General features: G+C 53.0%; 7 protein-coding genes across 7 annotated transcripts; 2 read left to right on the top strand and 5 right to left on the bottom strand.

The window, feature by feature from the left end:
* Positions 1 to 295: 295 nt before the first annotated feature.
* On the bottom strand, positions 296 to 1,411 carry COCVIDRAFT_110769 (hypothetical protein; the record flags this gene model as incomplete). Its single annotated transcript, XM_014696746.1, has 2 exons — positions 296 to 658; positions 704 to 1,411. The coding sequence occupies 2 exons, from the start codon at positions 1,409 to 1,411 to the stop codon at positions 296 to 298; spliced, it is 1,071 nt and encodes a 356-aa protein (XP_014552232.1).
* Positions 1,412 to 2,232: 821 nt separating this feature from the next.
* COCVIDRAFT_110767 (hypothetical protein) lies at positions 2,233 to 3,373 on the bottom strand (the record flags this gene model as incomplete). The annotated part of the gene is made up of 2 exons (XM_014696747.1): positions 2,233 to 3,022; positions 3,105 to 3,373. The coding sequence occupies 2 exons, from the start codon at positions 3,371 to 3,373 to the stop codon at positions 2,233 to 2,235; spliced, it is 1,059 nt and encodes a 352-aa protein (XP_014552233.1).
* Positions 3,374 to 4,130: 757 nt separating this feature from the next.
* COCVIDRAFT_41551 (hypothetical protein) lies at positions 4,131 to 5,557 on the bottom strand (the record flags this gene model as incomplete). Its single annotated transcript, XM_014696748.1, has 3 exons — positions 4,131 to 4,707; positions 4,759 to 5,190; positions 5,529 to 5,557. The coding sequence occupies 3 exons, from the start codon at positions 5,555 to 5,557 to the stop codon at positions 4,131 to 4,133; spliced, it is 1,038 nt and encodes a 345-aa protein (XP_014552234.1).
* Positions 5,558 to 6,042: 485 nt separating this feature from the next.
* COCVIDRAFT_30333 (hypothetical protein) lies at positions 6,043 to 7,653 on the top strand (the record flags this gene model as incomplete). The annotated part of the gene is made up of 1 exon (XM_014696749.1): positions 6,043 to 7,653. The coding sequence occupies one exon, from the start codon at positions 6,043 to 6,045 to the stop codon at positions 7,651 to 7,653; it is 1,611 nt and encodes a 536-aa protein (XP_014552235.1).
* Positions 7,654 to 8,916: 1,263 nt separating this feature from the next.
* Positions 8,917 to 10,328, bottom strand: COCVIDRAFT_30334 (hypothetical protein; the record flags this gene model as incomplete). The annotated part of the gene is made up of 3 exons (XM_014696750.1): positions 8,917 to 9,093; positions 9,169 to 10,259; positions 10,319 to 10,328. 3 exons carry the CDS (start codon positions 10,326 to 10,328, stop codon positions 8,917 to 8,919), a joined length of 1,278 nt encoding a protein of 425 aa, XP_014552236.1.
* A 1,040-nt stretch (positions 10,329 to 11,368) lies between these two features.
* On the top strand, positions 11,369 to 11,836 carry COCVIDRAFT_41554 (hypothetical protein; the record flags this gene model as incomplete). The annotated part of the gene is made up of 1 exon (XM_014696751.1): positions 11,369 to 11,836. One exon carries the CDS (start codon positions 11,369 to 11,371, stop codon positions 11,834 to 11,836), a length of 468 nt encoding a protein of 155 aa, XP_014552237.1.
* A 624-nt stretch (positions 11,837 to 12,460) lies between these two features.
* COCVIDRAFT_19632 (hypothetical protein) lies at positions 12,461 to 15,742 on the bottom strand (the record flags this gene model as incomplete). Its single annotated transcript, XM_014696738.1, has 4 exons — positions 12,461 to 14,709; positions 14,755 to 15,191; positions 15,238 to 15,355; positions 15,409 to 15,742. The coding sequence occupies 4 exons, from the start codon at positions 15,740 to 15,742 to the stop codon at positions 12,461 to 12,463; spliced, it is 3,138 nt and encodes a 1,045-aa protein (XP_014552224.1).
* Positions 15,743 to 16,819: the final 1,077 nt, after the last annotated feature.

The following is a 16,819-nucleotide window of genomic DNA, read 5'->3' on the forward strand; positions in this document are numbered from 1 at the left end:
CCCCCCCCCCCCCCCCCAAAAAAAAAAACACAATGTTACTATTGCTAGTATATGCCTCTTTCTCTCTCTCATCAAAACACCAAAACACCCCAGGAAGTATCAAAAAAGATAGCCTCCCAAAAGAGACCAGCTCTTGGAGAGAAACAAAAAAAAAGAAGAAGCCGCCCCCCCCCCCTTCTATCAAGTCATAAGCCATATACACACACACAAAACTCTTGTACAAACCACATATAGTAGACACACAAACCACACATATACCTCACCCAAAAGGCTCTTCGTTCGAGCAAAAACTTTTTCAGCTGTCGACGGCCATACCAGCATTACCGCATTCAGGCCCCCACATATCTCCGACTCTGAAGCCTAGGGGAAACGGATCCTCCTCATCCACGACGACCTGTCTGTAACCCGAGATCCAGGCGCGGCCCCTGACGCGGGGTAAGATAGCGTCGTAGCGGCCAACCTTTGTGGTACCGACGATGCTGCACTGGAACTTAGTGCCGATGATACTCTTGTGGGTAAAAGTTTCGCCCACGGCCAATTGACCGCGTGCATGCAAGACGGCCATGCGCGCCGAGGTACCGGTGCCGCAAGGGCTGCGATCGAGGCGGCCAGGCGACACGACGACCGTGTTTGTGGCGGTCTTGACTTTGGCGGGGAGCTCGTCGGGCGAGGGTGATGATGATGATGATGAAACAAGCTCGACATGGACAGGCTCTGTAAACTGCATCGTTGATACGCCGCGGATCCCGTTGTTGAGCGGATGCACCGGCTCGTAAATGTCTTGCACGCTCTTGCGGATGGCCTCGCCAATGCGAATTAGATCCGCCCCGTGCTGGTGCGAGATGCTCAGGCCGACGGCGTCGGCGGATACAATGGCGTAGTGCATGCCGCCCCAGGCTACGTCGACGGAGATTTCGCCTATGCCGGGTACGTAGACGGGCACGTCGAGTTCGTAGACAAATGAAGGGACGTTATCGAATTCCACGCTGAGGCACTTGCCGCCGGCGCAGCGGGCGCGGACGCGCACAAGCCCCGCTGCTGTGTCGAGTACGACTTTGGTCTCTGGCTCCTTCATAGCGATACGGCCAGTCTCGAGTAGTACCGTCGTGACGCAGATTGTGTTGCTGCCGCTCATGGTTGCGTATTCATCGCTCTCGAGGGTGAGGAAGCCTGCGTCGGCTTCTGGGTGGCACGGTGTGAGCAGCAGGTTCATACATTGCGAGACGCGCCCTCGCGGCTCTTGCATGAGTAGTTGTCGATAATGGTCGGCTTTCGACTCAAAGTGCACCAGCTTTTCGTACATGGTGTTGCAGTGCATTGGGTCTGGTATTCCGCTGATAATAACGTCGCCGATTTCGCCCTCGGCGTGCACGCACACTATCGAAATAGGGAGGTCGGGTGTGGTCAACATCGTGGGTGGTAGGGCGTATGTGTGTGTATCTGTATGTGTGTGTATCTGTATGTGTGTGTGGCGACTATGTGGAATATGGTGGTTATGTATTTAAATAGGTATGTGGTGTTGGTGGATGATCAGCCTTATATGTAATTGTGGAAAGTAGAGCGCCAAATGAGGCAATTTAAGAGCGGTCAAGACACTATAGGCCACGAGACTTGCCGATGAGGTGAGATTCTAACTTTTTTCCAGAATGTTGCATTCCGACGATCATCCAAATCCGGATTCCGAAACTACTCGGTGTGACTTAATCCTATCCCAATCAGTCCCTGCCACATCATTCAAGGGGAAACTACTATGCGGTGTGTTTATACTATTAGGAAAGTTGCGCATCGGCCAAGATCAGCAGACGCGTATCTTTCCTCCAATCCTCAAGGCGGGCCGGAGTAGGGCCATTTCCCACGTTGCCTGAAAAAATGGTCCGAGCCGGTTTCAGGTCATCGTCGTCCAGTCAAAAGTGTGTTCGAGTCGTGGGCGGTCAATTAGGTGCTAATCTCATTACAATTATTTGGTCTTGACAAGACAATCTTTGCCGATTCCCCGCCATATTACAAGTCAATCCCGCTACCCCGAGCGAGACCGTTATACCCAAAATTTCCGATGTAACAGCGAGGGCGAAGAATGTTAATGTACAAGCGAAAAAAATGCCCCCAGTGCATCGCCGATGACGTAGTGGCCTGAATCGCCTACTAGACCTTGGCACCCCCCATAATCTCATTCGTAACGACATTTCTAAATTCTTGGCCAACGTGTCAATTGTCTTCTCTCCATCTTTGCGGCTAGCGAACTTTTTTGGGCTCGTCGGATGAATACGTGCGGTCGTCGCTGCCACCCTCGACTTCCAGGACCATCTTGTCGACAGCTTCGGCCTGCTTCTTCCACTCGCTCTGGCACATTTTAAGTTCTTTTTGGAAGAGCTCGTCGTTGGGCTTCCTGTAGCTTCCACCCAGACGATCCCAGAGAGTGGTAAACTGTCCGTAGTTGTAGTTGAAGTACAGGTGGTGCATGGTGTGACAGGCAGCTCCATTGATAATGGCCGAGTTGTGCGCATACTCGCCGTCATGAATCAAGACAGTCCAGATGTTGACAGTAACAAATAGGAGGACATAGGCAAACTTGGACAGCGGGAACAGGAATGGGAAGATGTGGTAGGGCAGACCCTGGGCATAGCCGTCCAATGGGTGGAAAGCGTGCGAGGCATAGGGAGTTGGCATGATCCACTTGTGGTGTGGCTTGTGGATGTGCTTGTAAATGAGAGGGTGGTGGAGATAGCGGTGAATCCAGTAGATAAGCGAGTCGGTGAAGAAGAGGAAAAATGGAAATTGCAAGTAGTTGTACCACAATCCCGGACCCTGGTCGACCGTATCGTATAGCTTCGAGTACCCACGGACCTCTGCAAGGAAAAAGGGCACGGTGAAGATTGCCATGATGGGAAAGGCAATGTTGGCCTGTTTCATCTCAAGCTTAATCTGGTTCTTAAGGTATCGCGGGTGGTTGAAGGTGCTCTTGTCGAAGATGAAGAAGTAGGAGGCGCTTGCGAAAATGTAGTAGACTAGGACACCGAAGAGCCTGTAAGATTGGAGTGTGAGCAAGGGTATGTACATGTTGATACTGGGATACATGGGTGAGATAGAGAGAGAAAAAAACATACCATGTAATTAGGTACAAGGACAGCGCCTGCCGCCGCCAGTCGTCGCGGGCCCATTGACTCATGTAGGCATACTTGGATGGCGTCGTGGAGAAGAACTGGGTGGCGGGCTCATACTGCCAAGTCGCGTGCGGGCGGGCGTAGGCAGTAGGCTCCTCACGGATGCTGGAGAGAGTTGCATTGGCGATTACGGCAGCTGGATAGGCAGGTAGAAGTTTGGCATAGAGGGGGTCGAAGATGAAGGTGTCTGCCACCTCGAGGACAACGTCCATGGCTGATGTAGGTGTGACGTGGGCAGTCCCTTAGTGGGAGGATAGTCAGGTACCGGAGAAGTGCGATTCGCCGTTGGGTCTAATGGAAGCGGGCTGCGCACGACGAAAAACAAGGGATCAAAGTTGGTTGAAAGCAGGTCAGATATCGGGATGACAAGAACACGACAAAAAAAGCAATGGGGGAAGAGGGTAGAAAAGGCAAATGCACGCGCAGGATGGCCGATTCCAAGGCTGCGCGGGCGTAGCAATAATAAACGGGTCGCAGCGACGACTTTTTCGGCTCAAGGCAAAGCGGCCCTGGGCTGCCAGGGTTCCATCTTGACTGCTTGTAAATCACACAACCGCCCACTAGGCCTGCCAATCAGGGCTGCCAGCTGCCTCTTTAGAGTGCCCTCACGTGATCTTGCATCACAATTTCGCAGGGCGGAAATGAAACATCCGTTGAAGCCGAGAATGGGCTGACCAGGGGCAGCGCGGCATTGCCCTTATCAGATCTTCTCATCCGATCCTCGGAGCATGCTCGGATGCCTCAACGCCCGCCGACACGCCACCATGGCGCTCAAAACTTATAAACAACACGCGTGCCGCCGTCTAGACCGCCGTGGCTGGTGGGCGGTCGTCATCGGCGAGAAACAATCATTCAGCAGAGCACATTGTATGATGCGTGCATAATTCAATACTTGCACTGTAGGTGTAGAATACATTTCTTTGCGCGAACACATTGGGTCAACGCAATGGACCCGCTACGCACATCTATCTACTTCGCCACAATGCTCACTACATCCTCATCAGCCACAATGTGGCCCAAGCCCACCTTTTGTGGCACATGTCGGGCGCTCGCTCCCCACACCAATGCGTGCTTGAACGTCTCCTTGAGCGTCCGGTGCACCTGGTCGCAAACATCCTCAATTGTGCTTCCTTGGCGCACAATCAATGCCTCTGAGAAATCCGGCTCGCATCCCTTTCTCTTGGTGTAGATTCGGATCAGCCTCAGCTCTTCCCAACACCTATCCACCACGTCTTGAATGCCCAGGTCCAGTTCGCAGCTCATGACTACCGTGTTTGGCTCGCGTGCTAGTTCGTCCAAGTGCGGCAGGCCAATGCTGTCAATCTTGTTGTACACATACAAACACTTGATGTACTTGCGATGGTCCTTCATGATTGTGTCGATGAAGTCATCGACAGTGACATTCTCGTCGCGCACTAGGACTTCGCAGTTGAGCATCTTGTAGTCCTTGAGAATGTTGTACACCATCTTCTCGTCGATATACTTTGGCGGAACCTGGAAACTAATCTTCATACCACCAGCCTTTTTAGGCTTGAGGTAAATGTTGCTGCCATGTCGTTAGCTTTCTTCACACCGCGCCTTCATAACCCAAACTTACGGTGGCGATCGGTTCAACCGGATCCCTACGGCCTCCAATTCGGCCTCGAGCAACCGCCTCTGCTCCGCCTTCTTGGTAGCATCAAGAACCATGCAGATTAGGTCACTCGTCTTGGCCGCACTAATGACCTGTCTTCCGCGCCCCTTTCCTTCGGCAGCGCCCTCAATGATACCCGGCAGATCCAGGACCTGGATTTCCGCACCACCATACTCGAGCACACCAGGAATGGCCGTGAGCGTAGTGAAAGCGTAAGACGCAGCTTCAGACTTGGTCTTTGTGATTCTCGACAGAAACGTCGACTTTCCCACCGACGGGAATCCAACAAGGGCTATACGCGCATCACCTGATTTCGACACATCGAAACCACTTCCGCCGCCACTACCTGCGCCCGCTGCGGGCTCCAGCAGTTGTGCGCGGAGACGAGCGAGTTTTCTATACAAAAACTGTTAATAAATCCCATCTTCTTGTCTGTGAATTTCGCTGGTGCCTTGCCCTTTGAGTAGACCAAGATGATATTCTGTGCGTCCATGTCAGCACGTGACACTGAATTGTACGCGGGTGTGAAAACATGCATAACGAGGGGCAATCGCCATACCTGTAGCCTTATTTTCTATGCACACAAAAGTCAGCATTCAATTTCCTATTTCCGGTAGTGCGCATCGCAAAAAGCTCACTCTGCGTCCTCCGCATCTCCTCCTCAATCCTGGTGGGGGGGGAAAGCGTTAGCTCAAGAGCCACATCAAAAAAACTTGGAGGGGGTCTTGTCCCACTCTTTGATCTTCTCTGTAATGTTCACCATCTTGGCGACCTTTTCTCGGTTTGTGCGCTCAGGCTAGAGAGAGAAGGACTAGGGTGAGGGGGTAACTATGTCGCTGTACTTTTGTGTGGCGGCTGTAGTCCGGCAAAGTCACGATGGGAAAGGTTTGGTGTTGCAGCCAGCGCCCTCATGCCGCGAGCCATGGCTTGTTTAGGTTTAGCGCAAATCTTTTCTCTCCAGCAACTGCAAGATGCAGTGCGTCATGTACAGAGGGTGCAACCAGCAAATGAGCAAAAATACGCCAAATACGGTGCAGAAGGGCTAGTACCAATAGCTAGGCTCATAGTTCGCCACGTTTTTTTTCATTCCTCTACCAACTGGACCCTTTGCAGACTGGAAAACAGCAGTCTACATTCGCCACGCTTATTTTGTCAGCATCCGCTGAATCCACAACATTGTATTCTTGTTTTTTTCTCTTCTCTTTCTCAACGCTTCAGCTTACTGTTATCGTTTCTTCCATTTCAAAGATGCCATTCGGGCCTCCCGGTTCGTGGCCCGACTCATACCACAATGTAATAAAGTACCACTACGCGCAGTACGACAAGGCCATTGCATCTGGAGAATATCAACCAGTTGTGTTTCCATGGGCATGTATCGACATGCTACTGGTCACCATCTACCTTTTGATTCCGCACCAGAACCGGCCGTGGTTGAAGAGATGCCGGTTCTTGGCGTTCGCATGGATGCTCGTGTATGCAGTGTACAAGATCAGATACACAATGATGAGAGGGCTGGCACCAGCACTGATTAACGGATTGATCAACTCGTGGATGACGATATGGGTATTCGCGATACTCGTATGCAACGATGCCCAGACAGACTTTATGAGGATCGAGAGAACCACGGGTGTCTTTGGATCGAGCAAACGTAGTCATGTCAATGGATCTTCTGAAGCAAAAGAGACAGACGATCACAAGACGGTCCGAGACGACGTCGTCAACAGCTCAACCGGCCCAAAGGATCGTCACGGCGAATTCGCGTGGCAGCCCTTCCCCCTCAGCCCGATGCTGGAGCGACTAGACTGGGTCAATGACATCCTGTACAACTTTCGCGGCATGGGCTGGAACTGGCGCATCTCGGCCGTGCCTCCACCCCCAAAAGCGATTCAGACCCAGCTTCACCGCAACTCAGGCGACATTGTGCCCAAGCACTCGTTCAAGACGCACGCGGGCCAGGTGAAGCAGTACGCGACACGCGGAGAGCTCCTTCGCAGCAACTTCCGCACACTGGCAACGGGCTACCTAGCCCTTGACATCATCAAAACGACTATGATGCACGACCGTTACTTTTGGGGCTACATCGATCACGACCCGCCATCCTACTTGCCCTCACTAATCACCAGCTCGCCACACATGACTCACGCATACCGCATGTTGCTCTCAATGCTCGGCATCAAATTCGCCCTGCAATGCGTCTTCGCTCTTGCGCCCCTCTTCTTCAGCGGCGTCCTGTCACCCTCGCTACTCGGCGCTCGCGCGGAACCATGGATGTACCCGGATACATGGGCGCCTTACAGTGTCGTGCTTGACCACGGCATCGCCGGCTGGTGGGGCAACTGGTGGCATCAGACGTTCCGCTTTGCGTTTCAAGAGCCCAGCCGCAAGCTATGTGAAGTGCTACGGTTGGATAGGAAGACTAAGGCGGCCAAGCTGCTGCAGTTGCTGATTGCGTTCTTCCTAAGTGGCGTCGTGCATGCGAGTGGGAGTGTGACTTGTGCGGGCGACACGCAGCCTCTGCAGGGTCCCATGGCGTTCTTCTTGCTCCAGGCTGGTGCTATCTTTGTAGAAACTTGGCTCACGCAGCTTGCGCGTGCGGCAGGCATAGGACGGGGGTTACCTGGGTGGCTGAATAAAACTTGGACGTTCGTATATGTCCATGTATGGTTCTATCATACTGCTCATCTGCTGTGCAATGACTTTGCAAGAGGCGGCATATGGCTCTTTGAGCCTGTGCCAATTTCGATTCTCCGCGGTGTGGGTCTGGGTCCTGACAAGCACGATGGATGGTGGTGCTGGAGTGGTCAGGTAATTCGTTGGCATGCTGGGGAGACGTGGTGGAGGAGCGGTCTGACTTTGTGAGTTTGGCTTGTCAGGGTGTTCCTGGATAAGACGGAATGAGCAGTCGAGTCCACTCTTCCATCCTCTTCATCTCTCTCCTATAGACAGTACCTTTGGCTAGACGTAATACTTTTGTCAAGTCATTCTCGCATCATGACTCTGTCTCTCTGGAAGTAAACAAGCGTCTAGAGCACAGCCCTTTCAAACAACCCAATTAGTCAGCACAACATAGTACTGTAACCCAAATAATCCGTCTAGGGACCGGAAAGGGTTCAAAAAAGGGGCGGTAAGCGTAAAAAGATGATAAGGCTAAAGTATGTGTACCAAGACGGACAACGGTAATGCCACTAGTCTGAAGCACTAGCCTCAGACGCAAGCCTGAGGCGAAGAATTCGGCGCTTCCCCCCACCACTGAGTCATTCTGTTTCGAATGTTGGAAAAGAAATAAGGAAAAAGGGACGAGTGTGGATAGTGGGTTACGTTTAGCTTGGTGGGTAGTGAGCGACATGTTACACTGAGAAAAACCAAGTTTTACACGTGAAGATATTTGAAATAGAGAAATAATCATCGGAATTTTAGTGGGATGTAGGCGGGAAGGTATGAGGATATGGAGCTGACAAAGCAAACAAGACCAACAATACAGTCATGCGGCGCATTGTATACATGCAAGCCATGCCTCCTTAATTAAAAGGGCATGTAGAAATGAATTCTGTCCCGGATACATGACTTGGAATGGATGCCAATGACAAGAAGACGTATGCCGTAGAGTCTATTACATGAAGCCATGTTTACACACAGGGTAAACGGATAAAAAAGGGGTGGGCAAAAAAGAGACATGCGCAGATCTACAAAAGCGACAGTTGGCAGTAGCAGCAGCAACACCAGCGGCAGCTATGCAAGTTTGGGTATCGGAGGTACAACCACAAAGAAAAAAACAATAATAAATACTTACGGCACGAACGCAGGATCTAAGAATAGGAAAAGGGAATAGAAAAGAAAAAAAAAGATACAGGAACCGATAAGCGAGGCTGAAATAAACAAACATTATAATCTTTTTGCGTCGCCGCCAAATGGTCTAGTGGAATAAGATGGAGAAGAAAAAAAGCAACAGGCATATGTCATGATGCGCTCGCTCGGTTTTGTAAGACGAAAAAGGACAAAAACAAAAGAAGCCCGCAGTCCAGACCCTGTAAACTCCGGTTCGCATGCCGCTAAAATTCCAAGTCATTGCTGCCTTTTTGTTTAATGCTTCACCTTGTTTCGTAACTGCGTGCAATTCGAGGCTTAGGTGTTGGCTCCGATTGTCGCTGGTTGTGAGTTCACCTGCAGTGTAGGTGTGATGGGATATGGTGGATATGGATCGGTCTGTTGTGGTGAGTCGATATGGTGGCCATCGTCTTGGGTCTGAGGCCGGGAGCCAGTATCAGGGCCGAGGTGAGGATCTGGGATTTGTATGTCAAGCTGCGAGCAGAGAGTTAGTTAAAGTTGACCTCGTTTAAGTGTTTTTTTGCTTTTTGGGCGGGGGTGCATGCATACTGTGAGGTAGCCGGTCCGCCTTAGTGGGATAATTTTGACGGCTTCTTTTGCGCCAACATTGTGATTCCAGTCTTCTATCCACCTCTCGAGTTGAGCCAGCTTTTTCTTGACACCTGTGAAGCCAGCATCCTCCCATAGCCATAAGGTAGCAACGCCCATGACAGTGTCGAGACAAGCGCGGAGGGTAAATGGGTCAAAGGCCTCGGTGAGATCATCGTTGATCTTCTTGATCAGTATGCGAAAATCGTCCTCGGTGACGAGGGGATCCAGAATCTCGGGATACAAGTTGGCAAAGGTCGGGGCGAGGTCGCCTTTAACCATCCAATCACGCTTAATGCGGATGATGCGCGTCGTACTGTATAGCTCCGAATCGAGTGGGACATGGGGATTGGAATGAGGGAAGCAGGGGTGCGAAGGTCCCCAGGGAAACTCGGAGGCGGCATCGCCGTCTTCTTCTTCATCATCATCGTCGGCAGCAGAAGCTGATGGTCTGGAACCCATCGAGGAGCGTCGGGAGCCGGGCAGCGAGGCGCGCGACAGGCCCGATTGATGAGCATGTCCAGCCTCTACGTCCTTGTCGGCATGCTGGGCGGCGACAAGCTCTTGCGGCATTGCGGAGCTGGGCGACTGCAGGCTTCGAGGTGGATGGCGAGGCAGACCGATGCTGGTGCGAGCGCTGGCGGAGATGCTGTTGTCACCCGTGGAGCGTTCGACGGCGAGGGAGCTTGGCACGGGACTCTGACGGCTAAGACGCTGCTGGGGGAGCGTCAGAAGCGGATACTCGTCGCGGACGTCGTCGGGGGCAACAGGGGCGTCTGTTTGGATAGGTAGATTGGGGTAATAGTCGTCGGGCGGGGGTATTGGAATTTGGGGTGGAGCTGGGGCTGGGGGCGGGTTGTGTATTTGGAGGGCGCGCGGAGAAGAATTAACTGGGTTCCAGAGGCGGGCGGCAGGCAGGCGCGGGGGGCCCTGGTAGAAGGAGCGCAGGTTGATGTTGAAGATGCGGTTTGTTAGCGACCAGCGGGCAGGCACTGGCGACGCAGGAGGCGGCGGGTAAGCAGCGGGGGGCGAGCGTGGAGTCGTCGTCGTGACTGTGGATGGCGTGGTGATGGCGGTGATGAGTAGCGGTTCCTTAGGGGCCCCAAGTCACTGTGGTCCATGCTCTCGCCTGCATGCGGCCTGCAGCGTGACGGACACCAGCGAGCAGCAGCGAATGAGAGGGAGAACAAAGAGGGGTAGGCGAATGTCGCAGACGAGACCAAGGGCAACGGCGGGCGAATGGGACGAGTGAAAAGGCCGGACAGCGGTGGAGATGTGCCAGCAAGGTGCGGGTCGAGGAGGGGACGTCACGGGGACTGATAGCGACGGCGGCGGCAGTGGGTGGAGAAGAAAGATGGCGAGCAAGGGAGCAAGCAAGAGGTATGAGTGGAGGAACGAGGCGAGGAAGGTCGAGGGAGAAAAGGGCGTGGTAGTGGGTATGTATGCAGCTGTTTAGAGCCAGCAGGACGTCTCACGAAACCCGACGGTATAAACTTTGGCCCTGCATCCACACCAGGCCTCGGTCACGGCAATAAGAGGACGAGGGAGGGGAGAGCAGCAGCAGCAGCGTGTAGCGTCTGCAGCGAGGGGGGAGGGGGGCGCCGCCTTGTCTTGTAAGTAGATGAAATACGACAGACCCCCCCCAGTCAGCGTGGCCATGTTCGGCGGCGCAAGACTTGGATGGGCATGTGGCTCGTGTGCATGCTGGAGGGCAGAGAGCAGAGCAGAGTGAGCCTGTGGGTGCGAGCATGTGCGCACAGCCGTCAGCCCTGGGCGTCGACGGGCGTGGACGCAGGCGGGCATGGACGGGTAACCCCTGCAGCATCGACGACTGTGCCTGCATTACGCCCGTCATTCACTCCTCCGCCCACGCGGCTCGATGCATCCCGCCATCCATCCATTGCCATATGTACTGCGTGTGCAAAGCGGACATGCTTAGATCCGCACATATACGCCCACTTACCCAAGTACTTGTACCAGCCTCGGGACAACAACCACCGCATGCTTGCCTGCATACAGTCCTCCCACCCTTGTTAGCACAAACACTATCGGCGTGCCTTGACCTGGCGATCCTGTGCGTGTCGACTTACTTGGGTAGTACACATGTAGGTGTGTGTGTATGTGCCCAGCCCCATGCTCAGTCACATCACACCTCTGATACATGTCTACGTACCTCGTACCTGCATGTACTATTCCTACTCCTACTCCTACTCCTACTCACTATGTCTGCACATTACTCACCCTCCTCCCGAGGCATCAACGCCTACGTACGCCCCACAATGCGCATTTATCGCTTTCATCATCAGCATCAGCATCGCCCTCAAAGCTTCTCCGCCCTCGCTTCGCCGATCCGCCTTGTTGCCGGGCAAATCATCGGTGCCCCCACCCCTTTTTTTTCCATTCCATCTCCCTCCCTACACATGCTTTGTCTCCCCACTACCCACTACCCACAACCCACAACCACGCACCAAAAGAAAAAAGCCTCGTCTTCACACCTGCACCACACGTCAACGGCGTCGGACGGCGTAGCTGGGTGTGCGCATGTGTAATGTGTGTGCATGTGCGTGTCAAGGGGAAGAAGGATTTGACAGGCTTTTTTCGCACCACCGTCACCGGGACGTGTGCCTAGCCATCCGCATCCACACTCGACTCGCGGCACACGTGGCGACGGCATAGCGCCCTCCACCCTCCGCTTTAAGCCTCACTTTATTCTATGCACCCATCGTCGCAGTCGCAGTACGGCGACATATACTCTGACGCTGCCGCTTGGCCGCCACCACCGCTTACTCTCTCGACATGCCATGTCTCTTTGCAGAGTATATGTACAGCCTCACGCGTACATTCTCATTCTATACGCGCGTCAGAGTCATGATGGCGCCTGCACCCACTGACTCTCCTTCATCACTAATGTAGTATCTATCTATTCATCGGTAGGTCTTGGTCTGGGCTTGTGTGTAGAGTTTAGTATTACCAACAACAACTACTACTACTACTACTACTACTACTACTACTACTACTACTACTACTACTACTACTACTGCTACTGCACTACTGCAACTGCTACAACTACTTAACATGGCAGGAACTACCCAAGACATAGTTCCACCACCCATAAGCTTTTGCACCCATCGCTCCTTCTCCATTCATCCATGTTCATGCAGACTTTCCCATGACATGCCCAGCGGCTCACGTAAATCTAAATACAACATAAATACAGGTTAAAAAAACATGTCGACGTCATCAATCTCAACACCTACGCATGGCGGTTGGCACTCGCCTGCATCTTCCTCATCGCCTCACGGTGTGCATCTAGCATGTGCCCACTGCGCATCATGCTGTCCATCTGGCTTGCTCGCTGCTGCTGCACCATCTCGCGTTGCTGCTTCTCCAGCTCCTTTTGCCGCCGCTCAAACAGCAGCGCTGCACGCTGCTGCTCGATGATGTACGTTGTCGACGTTTGTGCAGGCGCCGCATCGCGTATCGAGTCGCGCCATCCAGCATACAATTGCTCGCGCTTGGAATTCGACTGAGCGCTGTTTGTACGCTGTGGCTGATGCGAGTCGAAGCCTGGTGGTGCCCCTTTACCCGCCCAGTCTTTGTTCTGCCACTTTTGCGACGCTGACGGTGGTGCCCGGCGAGGCGATGTCAGGGGTGCCTCAAAGGGGAGCTGGGGTGTTGATGACTGGCGCTTCAGCATTTGGCGACGCTGTGCCAACGTCATTTCTTCTCCTCCTCCCTCTTCTTCCTCACCCTCCCCCTCAACTTGGTCCTCGCCACGACTCAAAAGCAAGTGCCCACCCGAAGAATTTCGCTTCACCAGAGCAGACGCTCGGCTCTTGAGGAGGGTTTCTCTTTTGCTCATCAACGTATTGGTCGGTAGTGGGGCAAGAACATTAGGCCTAGATTTCGAGCTGGCCCGCGAAAGAACTGCTGCAGGTGGAGACCGCGTGTAGATCCGTGGATCAACAAGCGATTCCTGCGACAAAGCCAAACTGTTTCGGTCAAATCCACTGCTGCTGTTGCGTTGCATCCGGCTGCCGTTCGACACCCGCCTCGAGTTGCGCTTGAGCGGTGCTGCTAGCTCCTCGCTGACGGGCGCTGGCTTCTCTTCGGTTCCATTTGGCAGCATCATTCCTGGCGACGAAGGCCGGAAAATGTCCTCGTAATCCGGCTTCTCAGCTGCCTCAAGGTGCTTCGCCCATTCGTTGGTCCGATACGATAGAGCTACTTTTGACATGGTCTCTGGCAAGGCACCCTCCCGCAGCACACTGACACGTCGCGTCTCTGGCTCGGTATGCGAGCTGAGAGAAGGTGCATCGGACTGTGTTCCCTTGGACTGTTGGTCCGCACTACTTGTCTTGGAACTAAATACGGCTGTATCCCTCCTCACTCCAGCGTTTGCCGCACCTGACTGCTTTGAGTCGGTGCTAGGAGTGAGAGATTGCCGTGCACCAGCCGAAGACTGACTGCCATGCTCCTTTGTAATGTCCATCTTTGTCGTTTCGTTGCCGGTAGTAGACTCCTCGGTGGTATGCATGTCACCACTGGCTTTTGTTGCATGACCAGCATCGACAAAGGGGTTGTGTTCTGTTCCAATAGGTGATTGTACAGGAGAAAGCTCGCGTACGGATAGCTGGTCGTTGTCGTCGTCCAGAGTTGCAGCAACAGACGAAGCACGGTCATCGTTCACATCCTGAGTTACAAACACTGCCTCTTGAGAAGCTGCCAGGTCGCGAGAGATGCGTTGCCTCATTGCCGAGACGTCAGAGATGCGTTTGCTCACAGTTGGGCGCTCCGTCATATCAGTTTCAGTTTCAGGAATAGCAGAGACAGACGAGTTGTCGTCGTTGCTGTGCACATCTTCTTCTGTGGGCACCTTGAACGGAAGCGGTACGACAGCAGGTGGTGGGGATACTGTTAGCGAAGTTCGGCCTTCCTTTTCGACCATTTGCGGTTGTGATGTTTCCTCTGGAGTACCTGGCAATGTCTTCTCGCCATCAACTCCAGGAGTCGCAACTACGCGGGTCTCGACTACAGGGTTGCCTTTCGCGTCAATTGCTTGGATTTCGTCATCGTTGAGAACACCGACGGTGACTGTGCCTCTTGGTGCCTTGTTCATTATAGCAACTGGAATAAGATTTTCGCTGCTGTCGACTTCCTTTGCATCTAAGCTGGTGGACTTTTTGGGACTTGTGACGGATGATCGAGGGCTGGAATCAGGCAAGTTCTTTTCGCCGTAAGCCGCTTCCCATTGAGCGCGTTCTTTCTGAAACTCATCCTCAATCTTACGGCCTCGTTCTTCTTCTTCACGAGCCAGGTCCTGCTGCCTCTCAAGTTGCTGCGCAGCGTCCTTTGCACGATGCTCTTGAATCATTTTCCAGACCCGCAATTGAGAAACAATTCCAGCCACAGCTATGATGATGACACCGGCTAGTTCAGCCTTCATGTTCTTAGTCACGGGATACGTGTTGGTGTCCAAAGGAAATGTGGAGTCGTTGAGAGCTGCACATGTTAGTGACGCTCACAAGGCATGGAACCTGCACATACCCCAGAGATAGAGCCAAAACTCTTTCCATCCAGCGCCTGCCAAACAGTCTATTCCAAGAACCGACGCGGTTGCGCCTGAGAATGCGATTGATGCAATAAGGCCGTAATTGCGAGTGTAACGGCTAAAAGATAGTGACCAGCCAGCAGCAGCCATGCAGCCGATGAAGATGGCCCGACCTGTGCTCGAGCTGATCAAGCCACCATCCTTGAGACTGAGGAACCACATGCTAAGGCAGAAACCGCCGAGCAGGCAGCCAAAGCCCTCAGTCATATCCACAAAGACCAGTGAGAGTACGCCGAAGATGATGCCTGTGAAGAAGGCTGCTACGAAGAAAGCGCCCTGGATCGCATCTGAGACCGGTGGATTCATCAAGTAAATTATAAGAACTGTGACGGCGAGCGCAGACAGGTAAGCTGCAGATCCGAAGACATACACCCTGATGTCTGTTAGTTTGACTCTGTTAGGCACTGCCTCGAACTTACATTTTCTTCTTGATTCCTATGATACCATATACTAACCCAGATACTAGTAAAATCACTCCAGTGATTCCCATTGCTGGGGTGAGCTTGGGGTAAATGGGTAGCGGGCTCTCCTTGTTGACTAGGACCGGTCGTTAGTTTCGACACTCTGACTTATGCAACGATTGGACTCACCGGCAGGACTAGAAGGTGCAGGCTCATCAGAAGAAGCTGTTGAGGGAACCTCGGTTTGGGTGGTTGCCGAAGCTGAAGGCCTCGCAGAAGAAGGTACGGTAGATGACGCGCCATTGGACTCGATCCGTGAAGATGCTCTTGCAGAAGGGGTAGGTTCAGGCGTCGATGTAATTGAGGCTTGTCGAGAAGCGCTGTCTCGTGTTGTAGAAGGGGTCGAGTCTTCTGAAGAATTATCATCTTGCCGGCGCACGGCAGCATGAGGAGCTGCAGCTGTTGATTGAAGACAGACCAGCAGCGCAAGACATATTAAAAGAAAGCGGTAAGAAAAGCGCATGGTGGCGGTACACAGAGATGACGTGCCCTAGTAGCGACGAACAACTGCCATAGAAAGATTACAATTACCTTGCCTGAAGAAGGCAACAAATGACTTCCGCGAGAATACTCAAACGGGAAAAGGCGTGGCCTTGGATATGTCTGTCGACAATGGCGACGCGCGCACTGATGGGCAAGGAATGAATGCTATGGTCGGTACAAAGTGTTTCAAAGAGCGGATACTAATTACTATAGTAGTGCAAGTGAGTGGCTGAAAAAAAGAGTGTGGTTGGCATACAAGCCTATGAAGGAGGGGTGCGCAAGAGCTGCAGAAAGAAGTGCAGTAAACTGGCAATCGGTGCTGCACGGTGCATACCGGGCGATAAAAGCTATGGCTCGGAATGAGATCCTCTGACGGGATCGACGCTCCCTCCATAAGTTCCAGGAAGCGAGGGGCTTAGCTGGCGTGGCCGCATGAATGCAATATGGGTGATGCTGAGCTACCTGGCTGGCGGCGTCGGGATGGCGTGGGTCGTCTCAACGACCCATACTGCAAGTGGAGTGGTTTGGTCCTCGAAATTCTTCATTTTATTATTGGTACGCCAGCCACCAGTCATTCTAACGGGCTCAAGAAGCCAGCCACGCCTCTGCTAGGCGCAAAAAAAGAAAATGGCGTTTCATCCGGTTTTCCTGATGCGGCAGCAGTTAGTCCCAGACAGTCGGCTCATTACCTTCCGTCGAGATGCAAACAGAGGATACCATGTCAAACTTGTTTTTCACGAGGGCATCAAGGCTAGGATGCCCTCTGACGCCTCAGAAGCTGGCCAAGAGGAGTGCTTATTCCTAGGGCTGCTCTTCCGCCATATTGGAGCACTAAGGTTGCGCTACGCGGCCTGCATAAGCCTGCGGCTCGTTGCATGAAGCACATCCACCAAAGGAGGGAGGGGGGGTCCCCTCCTCACATAAAACGTCGACGTGTAACCTCCGTAGTCCCACCGCAAAAGCCTCACAGCCTCAACATACCGTCAGCGTATACTGTATATGAAGCATCTTCCTCGCTGCGCCGTCAAATTGCTCGCGTCGCCCGAAAGCAGAAGAT

The sequence above is a fragment of the Bipolaris victoriae genome, assembly GCF_000527765.1.
Source record: "Bipolaris victoriae FI3 unplaced genomic scaffold scaffold_114, whole genome shotgun sequence".
In the NCBI taxonomy this organism is placed as follows: Eukaryota; Fungi; Ascomycota; class Dothideomycetes; order Pleosporales; family Pleosporaceae; genus Bipolaris; species Bipolaris victoriae.